The sequence below is a fragment of the Stereum hirsutum genome (genome assembly GCF_000264905.1).
Source record: "Stereum hirsutum FP-91666 SS1 unplaced genomic scaffold STEHIscaffold_15, whole genome shotgun sequence".
Taxonomy (NCBI): domain Eukaryota; kingdom Fungi; phylum Basidiomycota; class Agaricomycetes; order Russulales; family Stereaceae; genus Stereum; species Stereum hirsutum.
In genome coordinates, this window is record NW_006763145.1 from 229,499 (window position 1) to 250,796 (window position 21,298).

General features: G+C 52.0%; 5 protein-coding genes across 5 annotated transcripts; 3 read left to right on the forward strand and 2 right to left on the reverse strand.

The window, feature by feature from the left end:
* Positions 1-30: 30 nt before the first annotated feature.
* On the reverse strand, positions 31-2,388 carry STEHIDRAFT_141634 (uncharacterized protein; the record flags this gene model as incomplete). Its single annotated transcript, XM_007308349.1, has 6 exons — positions 31-821; positions 926-1,018; positions 1,067-1,100; positions 1,137-1,281; positions 1,771-2,005; positions 2,215-2,388. 6 exons carry the CDS (start codon positions 2,386-2,388, stop codon positions 201-203), a joined length of 1,302 nt encoding a protein of 433 aa, XP_007308411.1. The 3' UTR covers positions 31-200.
* A 543-nt stretch (positions 2,389-2,931) lies between these two features.
* On the forward strand, positions 2,932-7,293 carry STEHIDRAFT_171243 (uncharacterized protein; the record flags this gene model as incomplete). The annotated part of the gene is made up of 14 exons (XM_007308350.1): positions 2,932-3,009; positions 3,066-3,851; positions 3,916-4,184; positions 4,250-4,328; positions 4,381-4,621; positions 4,680-4,934; positions 4,998-5,132; positions 5,213-5,437; positions 5,505-5,799; positions 5,871-6,007; positions 6,113-6,293; positions 6,373-6,779; positions 6,860-6,932; positions 6,993-7,293. 14 exons carry the CDS (start codon positions 2,932-2,934, stop codon positions 7,291-7,293), a joined length of 3,462 nt encoding a protein of 1,153 aa, XP_007308412.1.
* A 1,235-nt stretch (positions 7,294-8,528) lies between these two features.
* Positions 8,529-10,246, reverse strand: STEHIDRAFT_124446 (uncharacterized protein). The gene has a single exon (XM_007308351.1). It carries the CDS (start codon positions 10,114-10,116, stop codon positions 9,274-9,276), a length of 843 nt encoding a protein of 280 aa, XP_007308413.1. The 5' UTR covers positions 10,117-10,246; the 3' UTR covers positions 8,529-9,273.
* Positions 10,247-13,314: 3,068 nt separating this feature from the next.
* Positions 13,315-14,464, forward strand: STEHIDRAFT_124447 (uncharacterized protein; the record flags this gene model as incomplete). The annotated part of the gene is made up of 2 exons (XM_007308352.1): positions 13,315-13,504; positions 13,608-14,464. Exon 2 carries the CDS (start codon positions 13,847-13,849, stop codon positions 14,462-14,464), a length of 618 nt encoding a protein of 205 aa, XP_007308414.1. The 5' UTR covers positions 13,315-13,504; positions 13,608-13,846.
* A 3,377-nt stretch (positions 14,465-17,841) lies between these two features.
* STEHIDRAFT_160819 (family S53 protease) lies at positions 17,842-20,552 on the forward strand (the record flags this gene model as incomplete). Its single annotated transcript, XM_007308353.1, has 15 exons — positions 17,842-18,446; positions 18,540-18,771; positions 18,835-18,878; positions 18,940-19,006; positions 19,067-19,087; positions 19,139-19,193; positions 19,250-19,334; positions 19,392-19,427; positions 19,487-19,634; positions 19,695-19,782; positions 19,915-20,064; positions 20,125-20,262; positions 20,318-20,353; positions 20,418-20,434; positions 20,493-20,552. The coding sequence occupies 15 exons, from the start codon at positions 17,842-17,844 to the stop codon at positions 20,550-20,552; spliced, it is 1,782 nt and encodes a 593-aa protein (XP_007308415.1).
* Between the last annotated feature and the right edge of the window lie 746 nt (positions 20,553-21,298).

Consider the following 21,298-nt stretch of genomic DNA (forward strand, 5'->3'; position numbering starts at 1 on the left):
CCAACTCTCTCCCTATGTGCGCTACGATATGTCAACATTCCTCAGCTATGTTTCGTCTATGTACTCTTATACCCGATCATGCCCTCACACAACTATGCATGTTTATGTTGAAATACCGAGACTGAAAATCCACCACAAAGCAAGACCATACAAGCTTTTGAACCATCCAATTTAAACCTGCCTACCTCCGCGACCAAGAATCACTCGACCTCCTCAATTTGCACGGGAACCTCAACCTCCATCACCTCCTCGTCTTCCTGCTCAGACTGACGTGCTTTCTTCTTGCTCTGCCATTTTCTCAAACCCGGAGTCTTCGAATGATCTATCGTCGAAGTCTTCGTAATAGCCGCTGACCTCTCCCCGTCCTTCACCGATTCCAACGGTATTCCGTTGATAAACCCCTTCACACCCTCCTCCACCTCCCTAATTCCACCCTCCAACCTCGCACACCTCCCATCTCTCCTCTCTATCATCTCGTACCTCTCATGAAAATAAATCCACCGTCCTTTATCGCCCACGATCAACGGCGGAGGAAAACAAAACAGAACCAACGCCATGCCCAACCCGCCCTCGTTCTGGATCTCGATACATCTCGCGAGATCTCGCGGGTCGTTTTTGAACGCACCGTTCATGCGTCTTTTGGCCTGTTCGTGCGATAGGACTTCGACCTTGGAGACTTCGAAGTGGGAGGGAGTGCCGGTTCCGAGGAGGCGGTCGTCGTGTAGGACGTGGACGAGGAGGATGTGGGTCCGGATTATGGTGCGGTTCCAGTGGGCTTGGAGAGCGTGCGTCGCGGCCCAGCGGAAAACCCATTCGTACTCCTATACATACGCACATGCCCAGTCGGAGAGAAACCCGATGAGGTTGTGGTTTCGAACGTCGGGGAGGGAGAAGGAAGAGGATATCTAGCAGCAAAGATACTTACCTCGCGCCATACGGAAGCATCGACCATGGGAGAGTGCACCTTCCCGCAAATCTGTTTATGAACTTTCCAGTCAAGGCGTTGACAGGCCGGACTCTGCGTAGCAGCGAAAGCCACATCAACAAACACTTTGTCAGTACATACATACCGTCCTGTCCTGTCCGACCTGAGTAACCGTCTGTCAAACGTCGTACTCACGCAGTACCTAACATACTTGCACTCCCCGCACGCCTTGTGTTTCCCGATCGCGCTACAGGGCTTATACTGGCACGTCCGCTTTTCGGGGTTATAGTCGTTGAATATCATCTTGCTCTTCGAGTCTATGAGCATCGTACTAGTAGCGCTATGATTTCGCCGAGCTGAGGGTGCCAAGTAAGTATTAGGGGCGCAACGCGTAAGGATTGGACGCGAGGTGGTTGTGAGGTGGTGGATGTTGGGGTTCAGGAGGAAAGTTCACCGCGCGCCCCTCACGCGTTTTTGGGCACCTCGGAAGTAGCCGATTATTTTACGTTCAATGACCGGCAAGGTAAGTCTGTGGCGCGCCACAACGTCGTTCGTCAGTGCATTCACTCATTGTCGATTTGTTCCTTGTCGGTCACCCATCTGCTCTGCACCCACAAAAAAAAACGGACAGGACCCCTACAAAATCAGTCCCAAAAAAAAAACAGAACTCGCCGCCCCAACATTCAACAGCAAATATTCAACACGTCTCCCGCCTCGACTCTCGAGGTTCCGTTTCCCCAGCCAGCCCCAGCCCCAGCCCCGCTCACCTCATGTTCCCCATGCAATGTGCATAAGTAATCCCCCCTCCTCCGATGAATCATGATTGAGGTGATTGATCCGCTCACACGTGTCCTCCTCGTGTCCCCCGCCCCCGCCGCTCTTCAAGTCGAACGACCAAATCACCGCCCAGTCCCCGCCCAGCCGGCGATGCTTTTCTGCTCCTATCCCGGTGCACGCTCCGACCCCAACACTGACCCCGCTTACCTCCTTACCGTTACCTCCGCTGCGAGCAGGCTGCCAGCTGAATGCTCTGACGGCGAGGCAGGCTAAGTAGTAGGACAGGGCGATAACTGGGGATAACTGGGGATATTATTCAGGATAAGTGTCATGCAATCTTAGTCCCGGTCCATCTAGCTGAAGCCGACTGAGTCGATGCAACCGACCAGCTTTTGAAAGCTTGACGTCCAGCGCGGAAATATCTCCAAGTTGCAATAAGTTCTAAGTTGACACCGTCGGTACTGTATCACCTACTCCAAAACGTCCTCGCCATACTCAGAAATCGTCCTCACCGCCCGCCTCCACCTCCTCCACCTCCTCCACCTCCTCCTCCCCTCCCTCCTCATCCCATAATCAACCTCACAACGGAGATAACGATCCCCACGTCTCGTCACAATCCTCACGTAAGTTACGTCCCGATCCCTCCATCGCCCATCTGCCCTCCTCCATCTTCTGCCATCTCCCATCACATCTCAAACCCATCGGGCCAAGTCAAATGGGCCTCCGACACGCGAAACACGCTCCCAACGGCCCGACACCCCTTCCCCTTTTCACCTGGCTTATGTACATACCTCCGAGATCGAGATCGAAATCGAAATCGAATGAGACTAAATAAAGCACCTACGTTCCAGCCTCACGTCTCTTTGCCAGGAACGCTCCTGAACGCTCGCGAGCAAACGAGCAAACGAGATGAGCAAGCGGAAACCGATCGTACATGCCATTTCGGCTAAGTGAGCGGCTAGCGTCAAAGTGAAGAACGAGTATATACAACTTACGCCATGTACATACTCGTCAGGCACCGCCAAGACCCGACGAGATACGCCACTGTGGGCGGTGCCTGCCCACAGTGGCGTATCTCGTCGCCGCGTGTTGCAGACCTACTGCAAACAGCGTCTAAACAAAGCGGCGAAAACAAATCCCTAGAATTGTCCCCCCAAAAGCCACGGAAATGTTGAAATATGTAGATACTGTAATAAATATTATTTGACACCCCTTTCCATCCCACTGCCATGAACGACGTCGAGCTCGATGACCCCGACCTCGCCCACAACGTTCCGGCGTATGTACTGGATAGATTTCGTGAATGGGTAAATTTTTGCGGTCAATTCTCGTCTCTACCTCACTCTGATGCCTCCTTTTGTAGAGATACTCCTCTCACGACATTCAAAAGGACCCAGGAAAATTTATTGGCACTGCTTGGGTCGATGCTGCCGAGCTGAGAACCTATCTGAAGACGAACCCTGCTGCTCTCCTGCGTTCTCGAGCAGGGAGTGAAGTATCCTTCTCAGGCTCTGCACCTCCTTCTCGTTCGGCGTCACGCATGAGTTCCGTTTCGGTCAAGGTGGAGCCCGGTGAGGCGCCCGCTGTGAAGTCTGAGCCAACAGATGACGAGGTGTTACTCTATGGGGATATGGGAGCCCAACGCCGGCGCCGTTCGAGCGCCTCATCGAGCGCTGCTTCACGCTGGTCATCATTCATCGCTCCGGATGGTACAGAGGGTCTGGAGCTTCTAGATAGCGACGACGAGGTCGCTTCAATACTCGGGACTGTGCCAGGAGACTCTAGTCGTTCATCCTCTCGCTCGTTCGCCTCTACCTCTACTTCCTCCTCTATTGATGGCCGTGACACTCCCTGTGAGCCTGATGCCGATACTCCCAGCGGCTCCTTGGTCACCGACATCGCAGCAACAGTTTGGCACGACGAAAGCATACGATCTGTCCCCGAATTCGGCTCCCCAACATTCTTTATCACCAGACAATGCAGGGTCAAGGTCCTTGAGACCGTCCACGGCCTTCCTCACTACTACCCAATCCCTCGTGTCTCTACTGGCTACATCCTAGATCTTCGCGACACCCAATACGACTTCAGCGATCTCGTTGCTGGCAAGCGTTCACCGCCGGATCGAGCGGACTCCATCATTTTGAACCGGGTATGTTTACTTTGCTTCCCCTCCCCCTCATGATCTGACGACTACACTGCCCTGTATGATGCAGGACCAGGATTCATGGGCCTCGCATGGTGCAGGAAAAAACTGTACAACAGCAGATATACCGGGTGAACGGTTCGGCTTGCCCCAAGGACCCGTAAAGTGTCGACGTGTTCGCATGGAGTGCAAGGGCACTCAGCACTGCGAGGACGCCGACCTATCCATCATCAGCGGCGAGCGTTTCGAGCTTGAGCCCGAGAAGCGAGCCGCTCTTTTTGATGCACAAACACGCATTCGTATCCAGGAGGGAATGGATGCCAATCAACGTGTAGCAACGTACGTTCACACCTTTATCACATAATCTATAGCCCGATGCATTGTATTGACCAATGGTCTGGTAGGTTTTGGCGCTCCATACAGACCCGCCCTTGCCCGTTTCCCAACTGTGGCGGAAGCCTCTCGCAGGCTCGATACCGAAATGTACGTTACATTCAATTATCATTCCCATGCACTGTTGTCATACCATATCCAGGGTGCGAAGAACGGCAAGACCTACTTCATCGGTTGTACTCGGTTCAGGCCAGGCGAGACCAATCCTGGTCATCGCTACATCGCAATACCCACGGACGTTGACGAACATCGTCTGTCTCGCATCATCGCTGGCCAGCCGCTCCCGCCGCCAGAGCCCGATTCGACTTCGCCAATCATTGTTCGGCGTGCTAGCTGTTCTTTTGTGGTACATGGCCGTATTGGACGCAGGGCAAACAAATGCAGTACGCTTTAAGAGTCCGTCTTCTATTTTGATCATTACTGACGAGTCTTTCGACATAGAGTTTACGCATATTGTTGACGGTGTGCCAACAACCATGAAGACCGTCACACGAACCTGCCCAGCGTCTCGGACCATCTTCATTCCCGTGGACGCCTCTCTCCAACGCCTAGCCATTGTGGTCCCCGACCACACAAGCCCACACAATCATCCGATGCCGCCGTTCACTAAGGTCGATGTCGATGGGAAGTTAGTGTTCCAGAAGGCATCTCAGGCATTCGGGGTAGTTGGTGCAACAGTGAATAAGATCGACAAGGGTATGTACTGACTACATCTCCTTGTACTCCCTGAATTACATAGCTCATCACTCAATATCATAGCCGCCTCAACACAGGTGGTGCTCGGAGGCAAGACACTGACGGCATACAACCCAGCTTTCCTTCAGAGTCGTGCGAAGAACGATATTCTCCGTGGACTCAAGGCTGTCGAGCTTCCGTCACGCCGGGATATCATCGGTACGTTGTATTCACAATCTTCTACCTAACGAGTCTACCGCCCGCTGATCATTCTCGCTTTCGCCTTTCGCCGCATACAGGTGTCATGGAGTTGCAAATCAAGCAAAATTCGGGACCCGAAGATGAGCGCTATATACGAACCGTCGTGACATCCAATGGTATCAATATGGTCGTTACCGGCCTTCACTCGCTTTTCGACCTCATCCACGACGCTACCACCATCGAGGTCGACGTTACTTTCAAACGTGTAGCAGGGGGTATGAATGAGTTCGAGGTGACGTTGTGGTCGCCTATTCATAATCGTTGTAAGTCCTTTTTCTCCGTCTTACTATGTCTCGTCTTCAGGACTGATTTCGATATCCTGGGGAGTAGTGGTTACTGTGGGTCGCGTTTATTGTGACCATGCTACACGTGCAGCCTACAAGCGCATATGGGAGGAAATCCAGAACATCGTGGTTAAGCTCACTGGCCGCCGTTTTGGTCCAAAAGTGTTGATGCCTGATGGAAAGTTACTGAGTATTGGATGTGACATGGAGATTGCTCAGGCCCTCGGGTGTGGTGACGCCTTTCTTCCTCTGAATGATCCAGCCCATAGCGGTGTGGTTACAGACGATCCGAAGATACTCATCCAGTACTTCATCAAGATATGCCTCACCCACTTCAAACGGTACGCTTTGCATTGTTCCCAACTTGCTGAATGATAATAACTTCTGTGGTGGTTCGGATTGCTAAACTCAGCGGTATCATGAGCCTCCGGCACGATCTCTCCAAAGAGGACTACATATATGTCTCTAATCTACCTTCAATTGAGACGGACGATGACTTCGAGAGATATAAAGTATTCTGTATTAATCATAGCTCTCAAAAACTCCGTGGTACGCTCATTCCAAGTCCCTGTCTATCATATCCGTTGTCTCTTTATCGCTGACCGCCCCCTGATTTTTCGAACACGTCTTCATCATGATCTTGTGTTCGAGCAGATTGGTTCAAGCATAAGACCGACAACTCGTGGATTCTCCCTTGCGCTATGCGGTCCCGGACCAAGATCGCACTGAATGCATGGGATAGCACACCCAATACAACTAACGGCAATGAATCACAGCATGCTTGGACGAATCAGCAGACCGGGACGGGGATGTCACTATTGGAGGCTATCATGTCGTCTGTATTCTCTATCGCCTTCGTCGTCTTCCCCACTACCTTTATCCTCCGCTAATCCTGATTCATATTCATTGTTTAGAGCGCAAAAGGTTGACAGCCAAGTTGCTGCTGAGCTTGCAGCGGTTCGTCAACATGGTGGTGTATTCAAGAACAAACACAACGAGTACAGCGATCGTATCAGTAAGCGCATCACACGTAACCAGAGCATCGCTCGGAAAGCTATGGCAGCTGCAGGTGAATCTCGAGAGGTCGCTGCACTCACAGGCCAATACGAGCAAGCAAAGGCAAGTAGAAAGCTGGAGTCTGAACGTGAGAAGGCGTTGAAGGCGGAGCTCGATGCGAAGAAGGGGAAGGCGAGCCGTACGCGTGTAAGACGAACAGAGGTCACGGAGGGAGAGGCCAGCTCAAGTAGCGGGCGTGCCCCGAAGAGTCAGACATCGCGGGGCAATGCTCGAGTGCACCCATATCTCTCACTTGAAGCTGAAGGTGGGTTCATAACTCTTACTCTCTTATTTGTTTCCACCTCTCTTGTTTATACGAAGCTTACTATTCCTGTTATCATCTAGCAACAGCTGTCATGGCCCTGGTACCCGAAGCCAATATGCACGACTCGGACTCGGACATGATAAACCAGGAGCTGTAAGCTCTACTGCTTTCATCCTGTTCTGTATTTCTCCATTTCTTATAACCCTTCTACAGATACATCTTGAACCAAAATGACCATGACCCTCCCTACGACGACATGTACGGCGATATGCTCATAAACCCGTACGCCACAATACCCGCCAACCGCGATCCCGAGAGCATGTTCGAGGATGAGACTGCAGAACTCCTCCGAAATCGGCCTGCTGCCAACGTACCAGCCCCTGCACTTGGAAACAACGAGGAGCTGTTTTCATTTTTGGCAAACAACCCGTTCGCATACGAGTTGACTCCCGAGGGTGAGTTCAGATTTACGGGTGGCGAGGGCGAGTTCAGATTCCCGGGTGGCGTTCAGTGAAAAGGCCGGGCGGTGCCGATCGCGAGTTGTAGTGCAGGACCGTATATCGTACAGTTTAATGTTGTACACAAAGAACAAATGCATAGAGCTCTCCAAAAACAAATTTCCTGATACATATACAGCCTTGTGAATGCCCATGAATATTTCTGAGAATAAAGGAGGCCGGAAAGCGCTAGCAATAACTCTTTCTTGACGACGGGTCTGCTGCTTTGGTATGTAAGCGGCTCGGCGGATCTCCGGACCAGGCTTGAACTGCGGCTTGCTTCCAGCTCGAACACAACTCTTATTGTGCTGTAAATGGTCCATGTGTAATTCAGAAAATATATATATATATTACTTGGACAAGTGGTTTATATAACCGTACACGAGTCACTCAGCGGGGCGAACAATGACGGGCGATAATGCATATACGCCACTGTGGTGTGCCGCCGGCACAACGCGGGCGATTATAGTGTGCCTGGCCACTCTGACTGTGGCGTATTTCGTCCACCCTCGTGAAGAACCAAGCGGGCTGGGTGACAAGCCCAGCCGGAATTTGCACGCCCACGCCGGAACGGAAGCGAGTTGCGTTTTCGTGTTTCGCATATATGCCGCTAGCTCTCGTCGGAAGGAGGTCGCGTTTCGTGTGTCGTGTGTCGTGTGTCGGCAACGTCACTTTGCGTACATACATGGTACATACGTCGTACGGTGGCGACGCGCTGGCGGCTGGGGGACGTCATGACCGGCGACGAACGGCGAGACGGGACGTTGACGGGCGTGGTCGTGGTCAAGTCGTGACGCTCGCGTTTCGTGTTTCCTGTTTCGTGTCGGCGTTGACGACGTCGACGTCATATTGCAGCACGTTGGGTCCTTTGGCGACGCGCTGGCGGGTGGGTCGTGGCCGATCGGGTTGTGGAGATGGAGAGGCCTCCGACGTCAATCCAACAAAAAAAAAAACGACCATCATCCATGACGCTGACGTTGACGCTGACAGGTTATCTTGAGTCTTGACGTTTGGTCTCGTTTGGTTCGTTCGTTCGTTCTTTGAAGCCAACCCGACAGGCAATATGGTGTTTCAGAACCCAGCTTCTGTTCGAGTTCGAGTCCAAGAGACAGTCCGATAGAGCGATAAACCGAGAACGAGAACGAGAGGGAGATCTAAGTATGCCGAGGCGTCGTATATGTATGTATGTATGTATATATATAATGAGTAATGATGAATATGTTCGATGAAACGGTAATGCGTAGGTGAGTAGGTGAGGAGGTGGTACAAGGAGTACAGACGGAACGGAACGAGATTCAATAAAAAGAGTCAAGATGAGAAGAGAGGGATATCAGGAGAGCTGGATCGATACTCACTTCGAAGGAGACCGTAATAAAAAGAGAGTAAAACGAGGGTGAGCGCGGAACGATGAGGAAAGAGAAATTCGTACAGGTTGAAGTGGCAAGTCAAGTCAAGATGAGAAGGAAAGGAGAAAGGAAGGAGATGAATAAACAGGCAGAACGAGCGTGCAGAAGTCGTGCGAGGGGCTGACAAGATATGACACGGAATGCGGAATGCGGAATGACAAGATAGAGGTGGTATGCGAGGAGAGATGAGGAGATGGGTGTAGAATGGAATGGAAGGGAAGGGAGGGAAGGATACTAGCGGTCATCGAGTGAGGTAGAGAGATGGAGGAGATGAGGGTAAGGAAATAGCTGTTTAGGAATAATTATGCACTATCGAACAGAATTGGGATCAAAGACGAGTCGGAGGGAAGAGAGAGGGAAACAAGATGCGAGCGCGAACGAGAGCGAGAGGCGGGAACGAGAAACAAATACCTATATAGCGATTTCATGATGGATGAAAGACGACGACAAGCGAATCAAAGAATAAAAGAGAGAGAAGGGAGACAGAGTCCAGTCCGTACGTGTGTAAAATGCGTCGTTAACGTTTCCATGTCGTTGTCGTTTTGGTTGTGGGAAAGCGCGAACCGAACCGATGCGAGCGAGCGACCAAGCTTAAGCAACACCCTCCACGTCCTCCGGCCAATCCTGTACGTTCTCCACCATGCACACATCCTCCTCCTCCTCTTCCTCCTTTATGTCATCCCACGAAACGACACTCTTCCCGAGCTTGCTCCTCACGTAAATCCCCGTCTCACCGGGCTGCCTCGTCCTACACGTCCTCCCTCGATTGTTGGTACGATTGAGCATGATACAAGCGACGGCTCTGGCACGGGTATTGCGTTGTTCGCGTTGAATGAGGGGATTAGGGCGCGGAGGGGCTTGAATGGGCGCTGGGACGGGAGCATAGCATAGTGTGGAGGCGTACGTTGGCGCCGAGCCCGACGATGAAGTGGTGGAAGTAGAGGTGATGATAGAGAGGACAGGAGCGCGACGTGGAGGAGGGGTAGACGAGGCGAACGGGCTGGAGTTGCCGCGACCGATGGAGGTCCTGCGGGGACGAGTATAATGGGTTGGAGCCGCTGCTGCTGACACAACCGGAGCCGCGGGTGGTGGTGAGGGGGGAGTAGTGAGGGATGACGAAACCACGGCCGGAGCGGGAATAGTAGTAGTCGAGGTCGATGCAGCCGACTGCGGATCCGCAAAGGGGTTCTCCTCGGTTGGGTAGCAGATCGCGTTCCTCCTCTTCGGAGGCGGAGGGGGCGCACGTCGGATGGGCGCAGGGTTCTTTCCGAGGGACGACACGGACAGGGACGGAGATGGGGACAAGGGGATGCTTGTGCGAGAGACGAGGAAGGGCATGTTGGCTGCTCGGCGAGAAGTGGCTGGGAGGTCGTTGTAAAGGACGGAGTGGCCCAAAAGATGTGGAGCCGGGAAGGCTGATTGGGTAGCAATCATGTTGGGATTGGGAGCGGGTCAGGAACGAGCAGCTGGGGTAGTTGTATTGCGTGGAAAGCAGTGAGAATGAGGTATTGCGATGCGGACTAGCGCAGTCGGGGACAGAAGGAGAATACTCGCGGTCCTGGCTGTGACGACGGCGACGACGACGACGAGGAGAGGAGGGAGAGGTACGGAGGCGGAGGGACCGGAGGGCGAGCTGCGAGGGCGGGATATATACGAACGCAGACGACGCCTTGGCCTCGGCCCAGGGCGATAGGCAGCGACCCTCGTTCTGCGAATCGGGCTCAAACCCAACAACGCAATCGCCCCACGCCACCCACGTGCTCCGGCCTCAGAGCCCAGAGCAGTGGAGCAGCACGTCGCCCATTGGCCAGGCTTCCGTTTGCGATCTCATTTCTGGCGCGCTGGCGACAAATTCCTCCTCCCGGTCAAATTCAACGCTCGTACTTGTTTCGGGACGTAACGTAGCCACTCCTCTGACGTTATCTCCCCGCTTCCGCTCTCTCTTCCTCCTCGTTGTCTCTTGTTCTCTGCCACCTCGGACAGGAAGGACTTGTTCGTCTCGCTCGACTTTTGTTCTCCGGCGGTTTAGTGGAAAATGGAAGACCGCCCAGTGCACTTGTTCGCCGGCGCTTTCTCTCACGCGCCCGTCTGAACAGGGCAGTGCTTGTACTTTGCTGTGTGCTTTGGGGAACAACCTCTGTCATCTCTTGTCTCCTGTAGCATCGGAATACGCATCTCTCTTGTGTTGTTCTCCGGAGAGCTCGCACAGCTATATCGACATCCACCCTCGAACGACTCCTCATGTCGAAGTCTTTCTATCTTTCATATCTCCCTTCGTCCTCTCACAGTCCACCCTTCTGCTTCTTCATACACTCGAATGAATGAACCCTTCTTCACCCATTCTCCCCTCTTCTGCCACCCCACTTGACTTTAAAGTTTCGCCGTAGGCTACACACTTCAATTCCATCATTCTCACCGTCTCAATCAAGCTCAATCATTGAATTGTCAATTTCTTCTATTTTCGTCCATCATTCCCCCGACGCTCCTTCCAGATATGGGCAGGTGACTTTGCGAGAGAGAGACGCCGAAAGTGGGACGATCGCTAGCCTAAATATTTGCTTGTCAGCCTTTGGGCTGTGACTGCAAATGTCGTCGTGTTTCGTCGGAATAAAGGTATGGACTCGAAAGGCACAGTAACAACAGGCTCCTCACGGTGCTTCGTCTTCTCGTTCCTGCAACTACGGTCCTGGCTACAACCATCTTCCATCTTCCATCTCTCACAGACCTCGAGCTCGCCTGTCTGTCCGAATCCCAAACGATTGCTGATGGTCTTCCTCCTCGGACAGTCTGATTGCCTTGTGCTCGGGCTGGGTTGTTAAAACGTCGAACATCGAACTTTGATTTCGGATTTCTGATACGCGACTCACGATTCACGAGCCTCTTTGTTTGTGATCATGCTTCGTTTTGGGATCGCACTGTGATATTGTTGTATCTCGTAGGAATGAATGAATGTGTATAGGAAAGGCACGGTAACAACAGACTGCTGCTTCGTCTTCTCGTTCCCGCATCTTCGGTCTAACTCCTGGTCGCAACCATCTTCCATCTCCCACATACCCTCGTCTGTCTGTCCGAATCCCAAAAGACTGTCGATGGCCTTCCTCCTCGGACAGTCAGGACAGTCTGATTACCTTGGTCCTTGGGCTCGGGTGGGGTTGTTAAACGTCGAACGTCGAACTTTGAATGCTGATTGCTGATACGCGACCATCCGTCTGCTCACTGCGACGACAAACAGCCCAATATCAATCGACGCCTTGAACGTCCAACATCCAACTTTACCATTGCCATTGCTTGTCAAGTACTAAGTGCTGCTGCTTAACGAGAAGTTCTCGTTCCTGCATCTTCGGTCCTGGCTACAATCATCTCTCACCGCATACGCTCCCTTGTTTGTCCGAGTCCTAAAAGCTTGTTGATGCCCTCCCTCCTCGGACACTCTGATTGCCTTGGGACCGGGATGCTGGAGTGATCACTGATACGCGACTCACGATTCACGATGAACAGTCCAGATTCCAATCCCTATCGATGCGTTATGCGTTCAACTCTGTGTATCCTGGTGTATCGCTTTATGGTCACGACGTGCGTGCATGCAGACCAGCTGACTGACTGACGACGACTGACGGTGATTGGGTCGTACATGGGCGAGGGGCGAGGAATGAGCACATGTTCCGAGGACTTCCTTCTTCGCCTACTTCACTGTGGAAATCTGTCCTCTTTGATCAGTGTGTTGCATGATGCCATGATGCGTCACGCCAATCATCTGTACATATGCTCGGTCTCTTTCAATCTGAATCGATCGCGAAGATAGATAACTTACCTAGGACCTAGGTGACTTACCCTACATAGGCTATGGCCGGTCCTCTGCTTTGCTTTGCTTTCCGTTGCTACATACCCCACCATGATGGATCAATATTCCAGTCAACGATGATTCGTGCTTGACTGCTTCACTTTCCTCGGTCAAGTTGATTGGTGCGTAAGTATCTGCGTTCGCACGCTTTGCTTGCTTTCCTTGTTTTGCTGTGACAGCTACGACGCGGATGGCGAGCTCGGGTGATGGGGCGCGATGAGATTCGGTGTATTGAATGAGTACTCAGTACATATCCTGAGTATGCAGTTTGATAAGCCGTCACAGTCACAGGCATTGTCGGATTTTGGTTCGGACGGGACGCTTTGAATTTAAATCTCTGTGGATAGACGGGGTTAGGTATTATGTAGGTCATGCATGGATTAGATTGTGTGGAGTGACAGTGTTGTTTCCTCATTCCTGTTTCTTTACGTGACTATTCGACAAGTTATAGACATCCTTTGTTCACGATTCAGAGTCTATACTTTTATCATTGAAGAAGCCCTGCTCTACGTCTTGCTATCATCACTGGCAACCCTTTGAGTCTGACTCTCCGACCCTCTCGCAGCGTCAATGGCCCGCGTGCACACTCGTCTATTACTGTATCCCCCACTCCATCATCCTCATCCTTCCCGCATAATTAACTTACATACACTACACTAGACGACCGGACCACCACTTCGGTCCCACCGCATCAAATTAAACAAGCAGATCATAGCGACCCGCTACCCGTCCTGCCATCGACCTCTGAATCCATACCCGCCCTGTCGACCATAGCATCACGCATCACGCATCACGTATCAACCCTCCCTTCCTCCGTACACTCTTGCGTTCGAGCTCTGATGTGATGGTCGTCGAGTCTTCGGAGTTCGACGATCCCGCGAATCACGACCCGCGTTGCAGACTGCAGTGATGGCCCATGGAGTCGGTGGTATTGGCTTGGTATATATTGATCCATGCATGCTACATACCACAGTATAAGCCCTGTAGCGCGATCGGGAAACACAAGGCGTGCGGGGAGTGCAAGTATGTTAGGTACTGCGTGAGTACGACGTTTGAAGGGAGAGGACATCATGTATGTACTAACAAAATGTTTGTTGCTGTGGCTTTGGCTGCTACGCAGAGTCCGACCTGTCAACGCCTTGACTGGAGAGTTCATAAACAGATTCGCGGGAAGGTGCACTCTCCCATGGTCGATGCTTCCGTAAGGCGCGAGGTAAGTACCTTTGTTGCTAGATATCATCTTCCCTCTCCCTCCCAACGCTCGCAACCGCAATCTCATCGCATTTCTCTCCGACTGGGCATGTACACGGTATAGGAGTACGAATGGGTCTTCCGCTGGCCGCAACGCACGTCGCCCTCCAAGCCCACTGGAGCCGCACCATAATCCGGTCCCACATCCTGCTCGTCCACGTCCTACACGACGACCGCCTCCTCGGAACCGGGACCCCCTCCCACTTCGAAGTGTCCAAGGTCGAGGTCCTATCGCACGAACAGACCAAGAGACGCATGAACGGGGCGTTCAACAACGACCCGCGGGACCTCGCGAGATGTATCGAGATTCAGAACGAGGGCGGGTTGGGCATGGCGTTGGTTTTGTTTTGTTTTCCTCCGCCGTTGATCGTGGGCGATAGGGGACGGTGGATTTATTTTCATGAGAGGTACGAGATGAACGACAGGAGAGATGGGAGGTGTGCGAGGTTGGAGGGTGGGATTAGGGAGGTGGAGGAGGGTGTGAAGGGTTTCATCAACGGAATACCGATGGAGTCGGTGAAGGACGGGGAGAGGTCGGCGGCTATTACGAAAACTTCGACGATAGATCATTCGAAGACTCCGGGTCTGAGAAGATGGCAGAGCAAGAAGAAAGCACGCCAGTCTGAGCAGGAAGACGAGGAGGAGATGATGGAGGTTGAGGCTCCCGTGCAGATTGAGGAGGTCGAGTGAGGTCCTTTCTTGGTGTTTGATTTTCTGTCTCGGGATTTCGAATAAACTGAATAAAGAGCAGGTCATCGAGTCGGCATTTCTCAGCCTCCTCCGGCTTTAGTTAGATGGACCGAGAGTAAGATCGCATGGCACTTATCCTGAATGATATCCCCAATTGAGCATTCAGCTAGCAGGCTCGGCGCAGATGTAAGGAGGTAAGCGGCGTCGGGGTCTAATATCGGAGCGAGCACCGGGATAGGAGAAGAAGAGGATCTCCGGCTGGCTGGGCGGGGACTGGGCGGTGATTTGGTCGCGCAGACTGTGGGCGAGGGCGGGGCGGGGGCACGAGGAGGGCACGTGTGAGCGGATCAATCGTCGGGGGTGGGGACTTTATGGGGGCAGGCCTGGGGTAAACATGAGGTGAGTGCGGATGGGGGATGGGGATGGGGATGGGGATGGGGAAACGAAAACCTCGAGGCTGGAGACGTGTTGAATGTTCAATGTTGGGGCGATGTGTTCTCCTTTTTCGACTGTTTTCTTTCTTGGGAGTCTGGAATTTTGAGAGGGCAGAATGAAGGGTTGATTGGCCGATTGGATAATTCTTGAAATGAAGCAAAGAATGAACGAACGATGTTGTGGCGCGCCACTCAGACTACTTATTGGGGATGTTTGAATCGCTACGGCATTTTCCGTATGCCTTGGATCGACACCGACGACGCATCGCAGTGAGGTGGTTCAGTTTCCTCGACATACCACAAATTTGTTCGAGTGTACTGCTTGAGGACGAGCAAGTATCTTCCAGGATCAGAGATCCCCTTCGTCAGTTATCCACTCATCTACGTGCACACGGTTACATGTCATTCCCACACAAGACTCCCCTCTTCCCTCTTCTTCATCGGTATCCTCCTCTTCTGTATCCTCCTCTTCTCAGTTCAGAGTTTCCCCGCATTGACGCACGCCACATCTTCCAAATCTCACTCCATGGTGCCAAGGTCAACTTTATACACAGGCACATCGAACCTCTGGAAGATGAAGCGCTAGGGAGAAGACGACATGCGATCTTCATCGCACTCCATCGCTTCAGGCGGTCTGGCGACGGCGAGGACTTATCATCGTTAGGTAGATATCTTCGGGAAGGGTCTTTCCCAGAGTTGAGCTTCCTCTAGGATGTAGCAAGTCATCTCAGTTTTCAATGTTCTCTCGATTCCACCTTCAGCCTTCAGAAGGAACGGACGGCACAGCGTCAGGACATACTCCTTCGTCGTTTGATGATCGAACTTGATTGGAAGGCCATGAATTTTCTTGGTCTTTCCAGGTTAAGTGAACTCACACGCTACCCTGACGCCAGTGCTATACTTATGACTCGCATTATTCATTGACACTGTTGCAGAAACGCTTGAGTATGATGCTTGGTGACCACCTTCGGCTGCATGCTGGTGTTTTGTATATCGTCCCCAGCAGAACCCGGTTGATGACATGCTTTGATGCTTTGATTCTGATTTGATTCTCAATATCACAATACGTGCATGAAGCCTAAAATGCATGAGGGAATATGAGGATGTGGGCGACGAGGGTATACGTATGATCAAAGATGCGAAGGAATAATGATTCAGGGGGGACATACTACGATGTGAAAGGGCTCATCAACGTGATATGCATTCAGTGAAGAATAGAAAGCGAGAGAGCATTAGCTTGTTGATTTGCTCTCCAACTTTGCTCTGTCGATTGCAGTCGCTTTCTAAAGTCACTTTCTAATAGTTACCAGTACTCCACGATCTTGCCTACGCACTGGAATCGCAAACCAAAATTGTACCACATGGTCTAAGTATCGCTTTCCAGGTCGTTTACTTGAGTTTCTTGGGGTTTCAAGGCTGGTAATTTCCTAGCTCGTCGAGGGTGGCGCTTGACACGAAGCGCGACCCGCTCGGCAAGGCCCGTAGCGGAGAATAAAAGTGCCACAGGAAGCACCTGCCACGCAAGCAGTTTTCCTGGAGTTCTTCACTCCATCACCTTTGAGCAGCTCGATTAGCTCTCTTGTCCATTCCACCCTTATTCGTATGCTTTGCCTCCTGACGAAGGCGTTCATACAGGTGCATTCAAGGTGTATGTATCTTTGGTTCTCGTCTATCCAGCGGGATGCCTAAACCCTCGAGCCTATCTCGACAAGTCGAAGTTCGCCTTCGAGCTCGCCTTCTTGTAAAGAGTGTGAGACGCTCAATACATTCACACTGTGCGCCTCTTCTACCAATCATTTCTATATACTCCAGCTCTATTCTGGAAAGTTCTGCTACGTTGAACCGATAGATGGTCCTAAGTCATCTGGGGTGGGAACCACACCAGCACGTTCCTTGACCATGGTCTTGCCGCTGCATACGGCGTTCCGGACTGGACGTCCCTCTATGTTCACTAATATTGTGATCCATATGCGCTGAAGCGAGCTATTGCGGTCTGATACCAGTCGATCTTCTCATGATGAGAGGTACGTGGGAGGGGTAGGGTGTTGCTCTAGATGTTCAGCACGTCACGTTCCTATTTTACTCAGGATGCCCCTGGCAAGCATTGTGGGACGTCTATGATTTTTCACTGTAGCACCCGTCGATGTCGGGAGATCCGAGGACTGACATGGTCAACAACTTTGTAGAGATTCACGTAGTCGACGCAAACGCTCCTAGTGAGTGATTTTCGACTTTCGCCTGTTTTTACACCTGTCAAGTCAGGACGTGCGCACGCCCTTGTTGAGGCGTTCTGTGCGTCGGCCGACAGTACACCCTTGATCAACACAACTGAGTAGTCCTTGAACTCTTATGACATTCCCGACGCGGTAGTCGCGTGACAAACTCACGCATCATTCTTTGGCTCCCATGCGCTCATCGAGAAGATTGAATTCTTGTATTGAACATCATCCATTCAAAGAGACTCATCGGAGCTGGTACGCTACCAATCACCCAATGGCCTGTCTTCATCCTCTTGGTTCCTGATCTTGACACTGATCCCCAAAGAATCTGGCTGCTATTCGAGAGTCTGTCCACGCGACTCTACAACTAAATATACTCTGCCAAGCATACAGACTCCCTCGCTATCTCTCCCGAACATGCAAGCTACGACCGGTCAATGGCTTTGAAGTGGTCGAACATACTCACACTCACGCTTTTACTGTGCTCCCGCACCCGGACCACTGTCCCGTCGTTATCGTCGTTCCGACATTTTTACATCACCCTTTCACGACGGGCAAGCATAGGGCCATGCTTACCGTGCCAATATACGTCTCACGACTTGGGCCTGCAGGACTTTCCCAGCACAATACCAGACTATAAAACGCGACGTGCCCGATCTCTCGTTCTATAGGGCACACACGCTCTCCCCTCATTCACCTCTCAATCGTTCGCAGACCTACGAAGATGTTGTCCTTTGCACTACTCGCGGCATTCGCGCCACTCGTGCTTGCTTCGCCTTCGCGCCTTGCTGCTCGTAGCATGCAGCTTCACGAGACTCGCGCGACTATTCCAGCCGGATTCGTCCAATCCGGTGCTGCTCCCGCAGACCAAATGCTTGAGCTGCAATTCGGTCTCGTCCAGAACAACCCGAAGGGCCTAGAGGACGCGTTGTACAGCGTCAGCACTCCTAGCAGTGCAGCATATGGGCAGTTCTTGAGTAAGGAGGAGGTACTAATCCAAACCCATACAACTTCCACTAAACGAAACACAGTCGCTTACCTCCTTGTTCGTTCAATCTCAAAGGTCGAAGCATTCGTCGCTCCCACACAGGAGACTGTTGACAAGGTTCAGGCCTTCCTGTCCGAGAACGGCCTTTCGTCTGCTCCAGTCTCGCCTGCGGGAGACTGGATCGCCGTCAACATGACAGTCTCACAAGCGAACGACCTTTTTGCCACGCAATTCTCGACCTTCACCCATGTCAGCTCTAGTACGAACTCCATCAGGACGCTCGAATATTCCATTCCGTCCGACTTGGCCGGTCACTTAGACTTTGTCCACCCTACTATCACGTGCGTTTCTCTTCTTGTTCGCCTCTACTCTACGTGTGATTTTGGCTCAATATAGGCTCAAAGCCTTGACTGACGCAATTCTATTACATTCAGGTTCCCGACGCAGTTGTCCAAGAAGCCCCTGGTCATGATCCCCGTGCCCAACTCCGTAAAGCCCGCAGTGAATCTGACGAGTGATGCAGTCCCCGCTTCATGTGACTCCGTCGTCACTCCCGCCTGTCTTGAAGCCCTTTATGGTATCCCGACCGCTAGGGCTACCCAGTCGTCGAACGTCCTCGGCGTCTCCGGCTTCATCGACCAGTTCGCCAACCAAGCCGACCTGAGGGTGCGTAATTTCACCCAATTCATACATCCCAAAGTATGTGCTCATGGTAGACTATCTACATAGACATTCTTGGGAGGTCTCCGCCCCGACTTGCCCAGCACCACGACGTAGGTCTTCGTAAACTGAAACTTTGTGGTGACGTGACACCCATTTTTCCGCTTTTTACAGGTTCACTCTGCAGACTTTGGACGGCGGACAGAACACCCAAACCCTTGCCGACGCCGGTATTGAGGCTGTAAGCACACACACTCTCCCGCATGAACGCTTCAAGTTGCTGAAGCCCCATTACCGATAGGATCTTGACACTCAGTACACCGTCAGTACACCATCTTTTCTCTACCAGAGACTGTGCTGATCATCATTGCAGACTGGTGTCGCTTCAGGTGTCCCCGTCACCTTCATCTCCGTTGGAGACAACACCCGTGAGTCCGAGGAGGCCTCGCCGTCATAAGTCATAAGCCACTCACGATTCATCTAGGTGACGGCGTGTTCGGCTTCCTCGACATCATCAATTTCTTGCTCGGACAATCTGCTCCCCCTAACGTCCTTACGACCAGTTACGGGTTTGTGTTCGCTTCGAATGTTGAAGTTTTCCACCCCTGACATTTTTATTGCCACAGATCTAACGAGGCTGATGTCTCTCGCGCTGTGGCCAAGTGAGTTCATATCCAACTCATGGTAGGACTCCTGATCTAATCCATATTTCTCACAATAGCAACCTCTGCAATGCCTACGCTCAACTCGGAGCTCGTGGAACTTCCATCCTATTCTCTTCCGGGGACGGTGGTGTTTCTGGTACCCAGGATGGGAGCTGCACGACCTTCGTGCCCTCCTTCCCCTCAGGATGCCCCTTCCTCACCTCAGTACGAGCTTTCTTCCTCGTGATGGGCATTCTACTCATGTCTTGTACCTTTTGCGCACAGGTCGGTGCTACCCAAGGTGTCCCGGAAACTACCGCCACCTTCTCGTCGGGTGGTTTCTCGAATTACTTCGGCATCCCGTCTTACCAGGGTATGCTAATCCGCTTCCAACACACATCCTAACCCACCATTTTCTGTACCCCTGCGCCTGTGCTTTGCGCCCTACATGGTTCTCACACTGATAACGACTCATCGTCTGACTTGTTCTCCCACTCATTCATAGCTGCTGATGTCGCGTCCTACCTCACTAAGCTCGGAAATACCGACTCCGGAAGGTTCAACCGCTCTGGACGCGCTTTCCCAGATGTTTCTGCCCAGGGCGTCAATGTTGAGATTGTCTTCCAAAATCAGGCCGGTCTTGTCGATGGAACCAGTCAGTTTTTGGTCCTTTGACGCCTGCGTCCATCTTTGTACTGAAGGACGTTCTGTTTAGGCTGCAGCTCCCCCATCTTCGCGTCCGTCATCGCTATGTTGAATGACGAGCTTGTTGCTGCTGGAAAGAGTCCTCTTGGTTTCTTGAACCCGTTCTTGTACTCGACGGGAGCCAGCGCTCTGGCCGATATCACCACCGGTGCGTTCTTTTATGGCATAACTCGTGGCAGTCGGTCTGACCATGTCATCTTCAGGCAGCAACCCAGGTTGTGGAACCAACGGTTTCCCTGGTCAGTACTCCTCTTACCTGGTTATCCCAAATCTCTTCTGACCTCTATCTATCTCTGTTTACAGCTTTGGCAGGTTGGGATGTGAGTATCTTTAAATCCGCGCTTCTCTGTCCTTTCGCCTTATTGTGTTGTCCCACAGCCCGCCACTGGCCTCGGTACACCAATATTCGCGTCCCTCCGCACCGCTGTGGGGCTCTAAGAAGAGAAGAGAGAACCAGACGACCACGTCGCCTCTTTTCTTGTACTCCGGGAACAATGGCCGCTATGAATGTACTGACACAAACTCACAATATCAGCGTTATCAAGATGTGCGCCTGAACTGCTATTCTTAAGCAGAATATGACTCTATCAGTGCCGGAGCTTATGAGGCATTGTGCATGATGGCTTTTCTGTGCCGATATGTGACAGTCAGCTTCGAATGTTAGCCTTACTTCAACTTCTAACAACGCTCAGTGGGAGAACACGCGAGCCCGTCTTGATTCGGTTCTGCACAGAGCATTGCAGTGCAATGCCGAACCTTTCAGCATGTTGCACTTCCCACTTTTGCTGTATATGAACCGTTTTACTCACGATTCGTTTCTCGCCGTGCATCCTTCTCACAGGGAGCACACGAGCAGATTTCTTCAGCGTTCATGGATGATGACTGAGGCAAGCACCTCTCTATCTCACAGGCATCGTGCCTCGCCACCTGTTGGGACCGCGTGATATGCCTTTCAATTCTCGGGCTCGAAGGCCAAGGTCAACATCCGGATAGGTATTGGAGCAAAGAACGCGCGATCTATCAACCCCCGACCCTCCCGCGGCCTCATGATGTAATCTAAGTAGTCGTTCTCTGATTCCACTTCAGGACACACATCCCATTTAGCATTTCTTTGTCTTCTATGTATAGATTTCGTCGTAATACGAAGTTTAAGGTCAATCAAAGCGATCTTGCAAGCTCTTGTT

What these genes read in the sequence shown, in the direction of transcription:
- STEHIDRAFT_124446 (XM_007308351.1), bottom strand. Translation starts at nt 10,116, where the DNA reads ATGATTGCTACCCAATCAGCCTTCCCGGCTCCACATCTTTTGGGCCAC.